The sequence below is a fragment of the Scatophagus argus genome, chromosome 11 (genome assembly GCF_020382885.2).
Source record: "Scatophagus argus isolate fScaArg1 chromosome 11, fScaArg1.pri, whole genome shotgun sequence".
NCBI lineage: Eukaryota > Metazoa > Chordata > Actinopteri > Scatophagidae > Scatophagus > Scatophagus argus.
The window spans coordinates 23343296-23356635 of record NC_058503.1 but is presented as its reverse complement, the minus strand read 5'-3'; the positions used below and the strand labels follow the sequence as shown (position 1 = coordinate 23356635).

Genomic DNA, 13340 nt, shown 5'->3' with positions numbered 1-13340 from the left:
AATGCAATATAACAAGCGAGTGACCGAACAAGAACATTAACTAAACTAACAGAATTAATAATTTCATTAAAAAAAAACATGCTTCATTTACACTTCATTTATTTAAACATTGTTAAAAAACAACATCCATAATTTCATTAATTGTGTATTCGTCAACTGGAAGAAAAAGGTTTGGATTAAATTTCTATTAAAATTTCTTACTGAACTATCAATTGTGATTAATCTTCTCTCCGCCAGTCAAACTTACCAATGGGATCCATAATCTTGACGGGCTGAGAGGCAGCGCTGGGCTTGCCAACACCGGCTTTGTTCTCAGCTTTGACTCTGAAGATGTACTCTTTGTTCTCGATGACGTCGTTAATAATGGCGCTGAGCTCATCGGCTTTGGTCACCCGGACCGGCGACCACTTCACCGACGTTCTGTCACGCAGCTCAATGATGTAAGAGGTGATGGGAGAACCTCCGTCCGACTCGGGAGGCTCCCAGGAGACGGTGCAGCCAAACTTGGTGACATTTCCCACAATCACGTTCAGAGGAGCATCAGGAACATCTGAAAGACAGTCGTAATTTATGTAATCAACAAAAGAAGGCAGAGGGGCATTACTGATGGACATGATTTGAATTTGTTCCCCTAACTGAATATTACATGTGTTATTATTATAATTAGCTAATGATTTTATCTCATGAACTTATCAAAACTAATCCTTGAACACTTCTTCACTGCTAACTTAATTTAAATTGTAAACTAAACTGTAAATTAAACTGTATTTCTTACCAAACTTGTTCCTGGCCTGTACAGGTTCATCGGTCTCTACGTTGGGTCCGCTGCCGACCCGGTTTCTGGCACAGACTCTGAACAGGTACATGGAGTCCCTGTGTAGGCCGGTCACTGTGTACTCGGGACTCTCAGCGTTGTCTGTGGCCAGCGTCCATGTCTTACGCTTCACGTCGCGTCTCTCCACCACATAGCCAATGACCTTGGCGCCGCCATCGCTCTCAGGCTCCTCCCATGCCAGGCTGACCTCGCCATCGGCGGTGTCGACCACCTGTAGGTTCTTCACGGGTCCTGGGACATCTATGGAAAGAAAAAATTATTTATCAGATTTCCATTTTTTTCATTTGGTCTTTATAGTATTCACACACAAAATACACAAATCTTAAACATGACTTCTCGTTGTAGAAAACATCCAGCGGTTGTCCTAGTTTTGGTCTGTCTTTTCGCAGAGATTCATTAAGCCTATGTAACATGTAGTCGACAGTTCAGAGAACTCACCGATGACTTCCAGGTTGATGAAGGCTTCTCCTTCTCCATGTTTGTTCTTGATGATGATCTTGTAGCGGCCCTCGTCAGACTTCATGGGGTCCTTCAGCCGGTACTCTGTGCGATCGGCGGATGTGTAGATGTTTTCTTTGGACAGACTCAGGTTGTTGTACAGCCAGTCGGCCTCAGCCTGCGGGTAGGCGCTGTAGGGGACGGCCATGACGATGGGCTTCCTGGCATCTGTGACATAGTTTTGGTCTGTGGTCTTTATCTGAGGAACAGCTGGAGGAGGAGGAGAGAACAAGTTAGTGAGACTACCATTATTCTAACATGATTCAGTATGACGTATTTGCTAAACTGATATAAATGAAGAGTATTTAACAAAAAGAACTTTTTCAATTCTTACCTGCCAGCTCCAGCTTGGCCTTGGCATCTTTGTCTTTGGCAATGATTCTGTACTCTCCCTGATCTCGAGGTCTGATCTCACAGACCTGCAGTCTGTGGACTTTACCCTCACTCATCATCTGGTGTTTGTCTCCTTGGACAACTGGCATATTGTTCCTCAGCCACTTCACCTCCACTCTGTCCTTGTTCAGCTCCGCCTCAAATACGACGTCTGAGCCTGGAGCTTCGAACACATCCTGTGGTGGTCTGACAATCTCCACTGGAATCTCTGCAGGATGCAGAGGGAGGAAGAGATTAGGAACTCATTCAAACTGAAACAAATGTTTACACTGAACAAATAGTTCATACTCATACTAAATTCTGAGGAACTTTACCTTCAACAAAGAGCCTGGCTCTGGACCTCTTTTCGTCCACACCACAGGCGTATTCACACTCGTCATCAGGTCTGCACTCCTTGATACGCAAGGTGCAAATCTTTCCTTCTTTTTCAAATGTGTATCTGGGAAAATAAACAGTAAGTTATTCAATAGAGAGCATCAGAACTGAGTTCATTCAGCCAATAAGAAAACCTCACCTTTAGGAGCGCATCATTAACTAAAATAGCAGACTAACATTAGTTTGACTGGTGCAAAGAGATACATTTTTCCAACTTGGTTCCTCCCACTTCAAACCAATTACAAAAAGATGTCTAGATCTGATCAGACTTTACTGACAGAGCGGGCTCAAAGCAACGACAACAACAACAACAGTCCACACAGATTCAAATGTTACTTAATTCTGACTGCCATACAGAAACATGTGACGGACAAAACGGTTGTGACTTTAGCAGAAAACAGTGTGTTCGTGTACGATCCTCCCATTCGCAGCCTGTAAAATAAGGTTCTGAGGGTTCAGTCAAACAGTAAGCGTTTATAAATGTGAGTGCGGCGTACCTCGGTCCTTCTCTGATCTCACGTCCGTTTCTGTACCACTTCACGTCGGCTTTCTCTTTGGTCAACTTGCATGTGAACTCTGCGTCCTCGAACTCGGTGATGGTCTGGTCCTTCAGGTGCAGGGAGAAGTCTGTCGGCGCCTCGCTGATGATCAGCTCTGCGGTGGACTTGCTGTCTCCGGCCACAGCGGTGTACTCGCCCTCATCTGTCAGCATGCAGTCTTTGATGGTCAGCGTGTGTTTTTCTTTGTCTACTCTGTAAATGATGCGTTTGCTGAAGGTGATCTCCTCGCCGGCCTTCATCCACTTCAGAGTGGCGCCGGGCCTGTTGACCTTACAGGAGAAGCTCACGGTCTTCTTCTCCTGAGTGTCAATGTCCTCCAGAGGAACGATGATCCTCAGACTCTCCTCTGAACAAAACAAAACATCACAACAGAGGCATGTTCAGCTCAAGCAGAAACTGCATTCATTGTTGCAGAAGCAGGAGACAAGTGAAACAAAAGACAATGTGGTCACTTCGACTGGATATAATCTAGAGTTATCACTTCAATGTAGCTCTGAAAGAAGTGGAAAGAAACCTTAGGAGGAAACCTTGACATCAGGAGATTCATCAGTTAAAGGCTGGTTGAGGTTTTACATAAATGAATGCAGCAACTGTAGAAGTAAACATGAAGTAAACTCGTCGCAGTGAATTGCTGACCTTTGACAGTGAGGTTGCAGGAGCTCTTGGCCTGCTCTCCTCTCTGATTGGTCAGGTTGATGCTGAAGTTGGCTTCGTCTCCCTTCTGGGCGTCTCTGATCCTCAGGGAGAAGACGTTGTCTCTCTGGACCATCAGGTACTTGCTGCTCTCAAACAACGTCTCCTCGTTCTTCAGCCACTTGGCTTTTGCTCCCTCTGTGTTCACCTCGCAGTTCAGGACGACTTCCTGCCCTTCGTTGGCCTCTGTGTCCTTCAGCGGCGTGATGATCTTCAGTTTCTCTGCGTGAAACAAACCATCAAGTGCAGTGATGAGCAAATCTAACGCTCAATCTTGAGGAATTCATTTTTTGGTTTGTTTGGAAAATGATTTTGTTATGTGTGTTTTTTCTTACTACTTAATGCAACATGAGAGTAAATGGGCGGGGCTTACCGAGCACAGCGAGGTCGGCGCTGGCTCTGGTTGCTCCAATCAACACAACGTATCCGCCCTCATCTTTGAGTTCGCAGTTCTTGATGACCAGAGTTCGCCTCTTGCCATCACTGACCATCTGGTATTTGTCTCCAGCCTCCAGCTCCTTGTCATCTTTAAGCCATTTGACCTCAAAGGTTTCCTTGGAGACGGAGCAGGTGAACTCCGCCTTCTCGCCCTCCACCACCTCCTGACTGTGAGGCCTGGAGATGAACTCAGCAGCCAGTTCTAAAACACAGGAAGCACCACCAGAGTAGGAGAGTGGGTTTCATGTACTGGTCAGACTTCACCAAGTGGAAAATCTGCTTTAACCTGACAGGACAGTGATATCCAATGGCCAGTGAATGTATCAGCACAATGCAAACGGGGCCCATCAATTAGAGGAATCTGTCCATAAATTACTTTGCTATTGCACAAAAATATGACCACTGAAACTAAAGAAATCTAAACCTAAATCTCAGCAGAAATGATCTGGACTTAAACAACATCAATCCTTTTTTTTGTTTCATTGTGTACCATTAATCTTGAGATTTGCGGAGGTTTTGACACTGGGACTCAGCCTGCAGTTATACTCTCCGGCGTCGGACATCTTCAGGTCCTGGATGAGGAGGATTCTCCTCTTCCCGTCCACGATCTGGTCGTAGCGACCGCCCTCTGGCAGCTCCTCGTCCCCTTTGTACCAGGTTACATCAGCGCTTGGTTTTGAGACCTCGCAGATCAGCTTCACGCTGTCCGTCTCCGTTCCCTCCACATTGGACAGGTTCTTGGTGAACCTCGCCTCCTCCTCTGCAGTGAAACAAACGGACACACCGTTGAAACAACTGTAATGTTATAAATTCTCATGTGATCGCTGTGCTTTTATGCTTACCGACGACGGTGAGCATGCCGGAGGATTTGGAGGTCTTAGCGTCACATTCGTATTCAGCCTCATCGTCAAACACCGACTTGTGGATGATGAGGATGTGCTGGCGACCTTGAGCGATAATTTCGTACTTCTTCCCCTTTCTAATTTCACTTCCATCCTTAAACCAGCGGACCTGCAACACAGCAAGCACAAGGAGATCTCAGACAGCTTAAAAACTGAAAATTAATTTTAAACATCAGCTTTGTTCACATGTTGTCCAGACGAAGCAGCTGTGCTCACTTTGATGTCCTCTCGGGAGATTTCACATTCAAACCTGGCAGATTCCTTCTCTCTGACCTCAACATCATGGAGCGGCTTTGTGAACTCGACATGTGGAGCTGAAGACACACAGAGCAAAGGGTTAACAGCTGGATTCATTCACATTCCCCTTAGAAAGGGACCTTCGGTGACTTTTCAGTGTCTTTTCGATACTCACGTTCAACAGTGAGGAAGCAGGAGGTTTTGAAGTCTTTAGCGTCACAAGTGTACGTCCTTGAGTCGTCCGGAGTGCAGTCGTGGATGACCAGCGCTCTCTTGCGGCCGTCGACGATCATCTCGTACTTCTTGGTCTTGCGGATCTCCTGTCCGTCCCTGAACCATTGCACCTCTGCGTTCTCTCTGGAAACTTCACACTCGAGTGTGGCAGTGGCTTCCTCCTCCACCGTCTGGTCCTCCAGAGGCTTCGTGAACTCAACCGGTGGCTCTGAACACATGCAAAAACATGCAGGACAATGGCTTCAGTCGGCAGGTTCCATTCATCTGACCCTCCCTCCCTCAGCTTTGGAAATAAAATCTGTTCTGGAGTAGCGATAACAGCGCACATCCTTGTTTAAAATCCTTCTGTCCATAGATAATTTACACAGCCATAAACATATCAGTGGTCACAGTCAAGCTAAAGTCTTAATTACAGAATGTGGGGATATTTTTCTTTAAATTTTTAAATTAAACATTTGAATTAATAAGAATTCAGTTTGATTACAAAAAAAACCTATAAAAACTGATGCAGGAAATAAAATCTTCCTAAAAATATTCAAAGTGTTTGAATATTATCTCTTTTATATCTCAAAGGCAAAACCTTGAAGCTTCAATAAAGTCAGCTTGTAGTGTGATGTGGTAATTGATGTGAGGGAGACAAAAAGGAGTAAATACTGAAACAAACAAAGAGAGAAACACAACGCAGAACTTCCATTGGAAATCTGCTGTTTTAAGATTAGCTTGAAACCAGACTGAGAAGCGTTTTGCTGCCCTCTCTGGTTGAAGGTTCCAGGTGTGTTTCTCCTCAGGTGAGAAGTGTGCTCGGTTGCACCTTTAGCCGCACCCAGCAGTGATGTCACAGCGTACTGACACACAATACATGAGTCATCAGAGTCCAGCAGAATCAGCAGTTGTTGTCTTACCCCTGACAATGAGGTTTGCCTCAGTCTGGAAGTCTTTGGCGGTGAGTTTGACTTGTCCAGCTTCATCCAGCTGCACGTCCCGCAGAGTAAGACTGTGGACTTTAGCCTCTGCCTTCAACACCACCTGTCAGGTTCAAAAGAGACGGTCAGCAGGGAGTTTACATCTCTGAACACACCTGTAGCTTCAACGGAGGGTTTTACCTGCCCTGCACAATACCTACAAGATCAACAGAATCAAACTGAGAGCAGGTTTTATTTCCCTGAACACCGCCTGTCTGGTTTAACAGAGTTAGTCAGGAAGAGGGTTTGATTGTCCCTTAACTCACGCTATCAGGTTCACTGAATAGAATATGTCAGGTTCAACAAAGTACGTATGTCAAAGATTTTACTTTCCTCCAGCCACTACCTGTTGAACAGAGTAAAACAAGAAGATTCTCCCTTCCCTGAACTTTGCCTGTGAGGTTCAAAAGGTTTTACCTCACCTATTCAGTCCCCCATTTATGGACTGCTTAACTTTTTCAGAGGGTCAGAGTTCACTCTTCCTATGTTTGTTTAAGGGTCTGCTCATGGTCACCTCTGATTTAACGTCTGATAACACTGATGGATTTCAACCACCGCCTGTGCCCTGAGCATCGCCTGTTAGGTTCAACAGAGTCAGTCAAATTGAGGGTTTCACAGTTATTCAGTTTGTTTGGGGGTTAATTTCTCCTGAACTGTCTCTGACAGCACCACATCACCCACTTTTGTCAAAGGTTCAAAGTAAAGAGTCACGAAAACTGTTTTTAATTCCCTGAGCCACACCTGTCAGGTCCACAGTGTGCGATTTATCATTCCTTCACAGCCTCTCTATCAGGACACAGAGCCTGTGATTTGGAGGGAGACCTCCCACAGGTGTACCTGTCAGGTCTATAGCATGCATTCAGGTGTCAGTCAGTCAGATTGTGGGCTTCCTAAACCCCAAACTTGTCTGTGAGGTTTAGAAGACACGGAGCTGGACTGAGAGAGTCTCCAACACACATGGACTCGGTCAGCTGAGCCCCGACAGCTCAAACAAATGCAGGCAGCTGCTTTCCTTCCCCCGATTTAAACTACACGACCTTTGACGCCTTAGGACGCATTTTACCGCACATCACACTGAGCCCACAGCTACACCATTAAACACACAGCTCTCAAATTAAAAGCTCTCATCTTTACCGTTTCTCATTTTTTCACAGAATAACCAAAGAACCATGATTACCTTTATCTTTATTTTATCATCATAGGTGTGCGTTCTTCTTTTTCTTACACAATTTCTGTATTTTTGTACGTCTTTAAAAATAATTTCAACATATGGATGCTTTAATGGAGACACATCAGCTCCACAAATGAAGGAAACATGATGATAAATGTAATGTCACTTGGTTTCATTTTAGGGGATCAATAAAGTCGTTTTGTGTCTTGTAATCAGATGTCAGTTACTTTAAACAGCAGAGCAGCTCAGTTGCTAAGCAGTTTAACAGACAATTTGAAGTTTCACTACTGAGTATATAAATTGAACTCTGACACTTGCAGATTAAAATCAGAAGCGTAAAAAGGTTGTAAATGTATGTTTCCTCAGGTCTGCAGGCAGAAATGATGATAAACTGCTAAAATAAAAAAACTTCCTTCACATTTTAGTTCAAATCTCAGATTAGTTCTGACGCTGCTCAGAGTTTGTGTACTTTTCTAATCTAATGACTTTCATTCATTCAGATGTTACTTTAATAACTGAAATCAGGAGGAGTTTGTTGTGTGTGTTTGTCGGGTCACAGAGCAGTTTTACTGTTTTATTGGTCTCTTGGATGTTTGTTTACTGATCATTTTAATGTTACTACATCTCGTAAACTTCACACTAAGTTCTCCTCCCTGAAGCAAAAAACCCCCAAAACTTTAAATCTTGTTTTTAAGTTTTATACTTTACTCCAGCAGCCTCTAAACTTGTTTTTCATTTCTGTGGTTTGAAATGCCAGATTAAACTGAAGGCTGGTGAGGAGGTTTACTGAGATTCATTTTCATCCACTATTTCAGTTTTTCAGATGCTGATGTTTACCTTTTGTTTGCAAGTACATTAAACCATCTATTTATGTTGACTAAAGAATTGTTTTTATCATTTCAGGACAAGTTAAACTGAAAGCTGATTAACACAAATCATAGTTTAACTCAGCCCCTGCTGGGGCAGCTGTGGCTTTATTTTGTAATGTAAAGCGGATCCATTAAACAAACAAAACCGCTCATTTAGCCTGAGATGTCAGGGAACAGCTAACAAACCTACAGTCACTGATAAGCAAGTTCATTCCTGTTCATATCCATTCAAGCAAATCAGGTCAACAAACAGACAACAACTGCTGGCTTCAGTTTGAGATCTGATGTGCCGTGTCAATCTCCACCCATGTCGAACATGTAACATGCAGTAAATCACACTTGCACAACCCACAGAGAGATCATGTGTCTCTGGAAACCACAGAGGTCTCAGGTTACATCTGATAATCAAACTAATCCTGCGACTGGATATCATGTCAAGGCCTGGACTCACACGCAGCCCTTTTCAGCTCTTTATTTCAGCGTGAAAGCAGCACTGATTCTGAAGCGAGCAGCAACATTTACAGCCCGTCATGTGTTTTTAAAACCGAAGCAGTCAAATAGCTCCTGTTGCCACCTGCCCTGCGTCTCAACCTCCTGCAGCTGTTAAAAATAACCTTGTAGAAACGCTTGCAGGGCAGAAAAGGCTCCCTGCTTGTGTTATCTCAAAACCAGGATCGAATGCTCAGCTGGAATCCTGAACCTCCACCAGCAGGCCCTTATATGAAGACAGTCTGAAGCTGGAGCAACGTGGTGCAAAGAAAAATGAACACTGTGTACACATGTGAAGGAAAACACAGGCCCTGGCTCTGGACCAGAACCAACAGGGGGCCCAGACTCATCTGTGAGGACTTTGAATGAACGGGTTTTGTGTGCCGGGACGAATCAGGAAGTGAATCAGTCAGTGAGCCTGTCTGTAGTACAGAAACATTATGAAGACTCAGTCAGTGGTGTTGGGACTTACTCTGTCGCTTGGTTCCAGCTTTGTACCCCCCAGGAACCACTCGACAGCGATGCCTTCGTATGACAGCTCGCACTCGAAGGTAGCGGTCTCTCCAGCGGTCACGGTGACATCATTCAGAGGCCTCATCAGGCCGATCACCCGGGCTTTGGATTGGGGAGAAGACATGGTTAGTCCCCCCCTCCTGAAACGGGTCAATAGATCCAAAAAATCCCCAGAGAGAAACGGCTAATCCTCAGTCGCTAATCCTCATGGTGTGGTTGAGTTGAAGGCAGGCCGCTGAAAGCCCTCAGGACAACTGAAGTCAGCCACCCTGGAACTTGGCAGTGGGGGGCTGAGCTCATTAGCATACGACCTGCCGTCAGATGTATATGGCCAGCAGAAACCAGTGAGAGACACCGTAGTGCCCCCCCCCCCCTGCCAATCACTGCAAACCTGCTCTAGATAAGGCATGTGGCTTCTAAAATAACCGAAGGGCCTGATTGGCTGAGAGCCCATCTCTGCCAAACCCATCAGGGGAAGTCAATCTGTTCCTGTCAATCTCCAGCCTGCAAATTTCCTGGAAAAGGAGAATGTGGAGCCCCTGGCAGCAGTTACCCAACGTTACACCACAGAAAATGCCGACATCACGTTTCAGGCGCCGCCTGTGTTGTAACGCTGCCATGTAACCAGTGTTTGGAAGCTTGAGTAACGCAGGTCAAACTGAGATCCGGGCTGTCAGCTTTGATTAACAAGCAGCATCAACTATTTACAACAGGCTTCTTCACATGCCTGAATTAAAGCCCCTCAGCAGCCAGCTGAAGGCCGCCTGGCAGCGTCAGTGACAGCCAGCCGTCAGTGTGGACTGTTTACCGTCATTATCTGCTCCCAGACTGACAGCGAGATCTCAGGCACACATGTTCAACACAACATCTGCTCAGAAATGCAGAAAGGAAAGCGGGTCTGGATTTCCAAAATTACATTAAAATTTACACACACACTGCAGAAAATCTCCATCTGAACAAGTGCTTTCACCTTTGGAGAGTTCAGTTTTTAAAGTCCTGCACTTCAGAGAGGCATATTTAAACTTAGCTTTCCTATTTTAATAAAATTAAAATAAAGGGTTAGGGTTAGGGTTGTAGGGCAAAACTCGCTTCTTTTTTGTTTATTCTGAAGCAAGAAATCCATAAGAGTGTATTACTGAATCTTAAACTCTTGTTTTCAGTCTGTAGCTGAGATCAATTCAACATATTGGCTGATTGTTGTTGTTGCTGCATAAAAACAAAGTCTTTAAAAAACAAAGCCTTAAATATGAAATGAATGACTTATTAAGATGGAGGTTTTCTGCAGTGCAGAATATTTTAAATTCACGTCTTGCTGATGCAAATCTCAATAAAGATTCTAACAAACACAACTTCAATCTTGAGTGATAAAATCCCTTTGCAGGTAACGTTGAGCAACAGTTTTGCTGAAAATTTGCTGGAAGCTCGTCAACAAACTCACTTTGTGTCACTTTGATGAGACAAAGCCTGTGTGAGTTATTTCATCAGGCTGATTTTATCTCAGCATCAGTGCTGTCAACCACGTTTTTCTCAGACGACGAAGGAGATGCTGGGTTTCGTGTTTCTCACAACAACATGCAGGTTCCTTCATTAAACTATGACCAAAACCTGATTAACAGATCAGAGTCACTCAGATCCAAAGAGGAACAGGAGTGTTGACAGTCACAAGGTGGCACTTCAGGAATTTTCAGCCCAACTAGCAATCGATGTTTTCACAAACTGCCTCTGACTGATGTTAGTGTTATTTGTGTCACCTTTGACCCTGAGCTGAGCTGAGGATTTGGCGTTCGCTGCCGAGAAGTCAACGCTTCCGGCCATGTCCTTTCTGCAGTTGAAGAGGATCAACATGTGTCGGGGTCCCTCCTCCTTGATCTCCACATCCTGAGGACAAAGATCAGTTCAGTTGAGAGAAGCTCATCAAAACAACCTCTTCAGCTCTGAGAGGAGCTGAGAAGACAGTGAGCTTATACATCACGCATTCCTGAAGCAAAAGGAAATCTGCTCTCTGAACAAGTGGATATTTTGTTTAAGCGGTTTGGATACAAGGAACATCCTTGTTGGTACTGGTCAGTTTTAATCTTACAGCAGATGGGTGGAGCGTCTCTCCCTTCAGTTTCCAGGTGGCGTGAATGTCTTCCTCTGAAATCTCCGTCTCAAACTTGGCTGTCTCGGTCTCTGTGACCTCCACGCTGTACAGCGGGCGAACAACCTTGATTTCACGCTCTGCAGAGGTTTGAAAACAGCATTAGAAAAGAAACCAAACAGAAGGTGAAGCTGGCTGAAATCTCTCACAGACCTGAGAACAACAGGCCAACCAACTTTGTGACATCGTACACAGTGAACGAGACAGACGATCAGAGGACATGAAGGCGGAGCTGACGCTCTCGTTCAGAGCGACTTACAGTTTGTGCAAAAGCAGAAGACGCTGATCAACTCGGCAATAATCCAACCCTATAAAACATCTCGACACTACCTACTACTACACTTAATGTCTCATAAAGCATTATAATGCATATGAGGACATTCATACATCGTTTTTATCAGATTCCCAATTTATTTATCATACTGTGTTTGCAGCAGTAGCAGTAGTGGACATACTGACCATTCAGACTGTCCTTGAATTCAATCTTTTTTAATTATCATTAATGCTCACAAGGTAATTTACAAATTACTTTATCTTAATTTGGTTCATCTTGGTTAAAAAAAAAAAGAGTCAAAGAATCAAAAATAACTATAAGCTACACGTTATTAATCAACACTCATATGAACAGATAGTTTACAGATGTTTTGAGTTTTGACTGCATTTCAGTATAAACTGACAATTACAACATTATAACATGTATATGAACACTAAATATGAACATCTGAGAGGAGAGACATTCACATGGGGGTTATATCCATGTCTCCATTCTTTCTTCAGAGTTCATAGAAGCGGTTCTATATGCAGTTATAATGATCACTTCCGATGTAAAGGGTTGGATTATCCTCAAGTGTTATCGAACAGTACAAAAAATCACAATGTGAATACAGGACACAGTAATGATGGATGGAGGGGAGATGAGCCCAGAGAGAGACGCAGTCTTGGTGAATGCCAGGGGACGGGGTCTGATTCTGCAGTCCTGACCAGAGTCTGGGGAAGGGGCCGGATCGCTGCAGGTATTACCTTCGATGTTCAGGTTGGCTGTGGTTTTGTCTGTGCCACAGTCGCAGGTGTAAGCTCCCACGTTGCTCTTTGCCGCTTTCTTGATGACAAGCAGACGCTTCTTGCCGTCTGACTGGAAGATGATGTTCTTGGAGGGAAAGATTTCGTTACCATCTTTGAACCATCTGACCTCGGCGGCAGACTTGCTTAGCTCGCACGACAAAATCGCCTCATCCTTCTCAACGGCAGTGTAGTTCTGGAGCTTCACTGTGAAGTACAGGTCGCCCTCTGCAAGAAGGCATACAACAACACCAGTAACAAGAATGGCATAAAAGCATGGAAGAGGGAAAATAGGTCTGGAAAAGTCATCGCTTCTGTGGTCATATTTCGATCTAATTTCTGAGAATTTAGATTATGACCTCTTTGTTTCTGTAATCGAGCCTTGTGGATCCCTCTAGAAAATGATACTAACCAAGTACGGTGAGCATGGCCTCTGAGGTCTTGCCCATAGCCTCGACTTTGATCATGGAGGTGTCGTCGATGGTGACCTCCTTGAAGGCCAGTGTGTGCACTTTTCCGTCCTCTGACATGTGCACCACCTTGCTGGGGTGCAGACGGATGTCATTTTTGTACCAGACCACTGGGATCTTTTCGTGAGAGAGTTCAACACTGAACTCTGCAGTTTCACGTTCCTTCACAGTCACGTCTTTAATCGGCTTAATAAATTCAAGGCGAATACCTGACAAACAGAAATTACATACATATATAGAATTAAATGTAAAGTTGCTGTACATTCTGTGATCAAAATATAAGATCACCATTTTTACTGGTTGCTCTTCCTATGATTGACTCATCTGAGTTTTGGCAGTGAATACTTGCTTAAAGCCTTTGTCAAACTGCACGACCAATAAAACTGAAAGAGACAGAAGTCAAAAAAAAAAAAAGATGTCCTATCTGATCTGCTCATACTTCGGTATGCCCTGATGCATACATCATACCATTTCTAATCTGAAATAGTCTGACTTCATTTAC

General features: G+C 44.2%; 1 protein-coding gene across 1 annotated transcript in view; it reads right to left on the bottom strand.

The window, feature by feature from the left end:
- Window positions 1–13340, bottom strand: part of ttn.2 (titin, tandem duplicate 2) — a 198402-nt gene that overhangs the window by 87138 nt on the left and 97924 nt on the right. Inside the window, exons 108-125 of the mRNA XM_046403600.1 lie at window positions 12781–13047; window positions 12330–12596; window positions 11250–11389; window positions 10921–11047; window positions 9129–9271; window positions 6068–6191; window positions 5107–5373; window positions 4911–5008; window positions 4635–4803; window positions 4283–4552; window positions 3728–3994; window positions 3298–3576; window positions 2599–3007; window positions 2041–2165; window positions 1668–1934; window positions 1274–1543; window positions 776–1075; window positions 248–550 (exon numbers count right to left, since the gene is read on the bottom strand). Of these exons, the coding sequence (XP_046259556.1) occupies window positions 248–550; window positions 776–1075; window positions 1274–1543; window positions 1668–1934; window positions 2041–2165; window positions 2599–3007; window positions 3298–3576; window positions 3728–3994; window positions 4283–4552; window positions 4635–4803; window positions 4911–5008; window positions 5107–5373; window positions 6068–6191; window positions 9129–9271; window positions 10921–11047; window positions 11250–11389; window positions 12330–12596; window positions 12781–13047 (4092 nt within the window). The remainder of the gene's footprint in view (window positions 1–247; window positions 551–775; window positions 1076–1273; window positions 1544–1667; window positions 1935–2040; window positions 2166–2598; window positions 3008–3297; window positions 3577–3727; window positions 3995–4282; window positions 4553–4634; window positions 4804–4910; window positions 5009–5106; window positions 5374–6067; window positions 6192–9128; window positions 9272–10920; window positions 11048–11249; window positions 11390–12329; window positions 12597–12780; window positions 13048–13340) is intronic.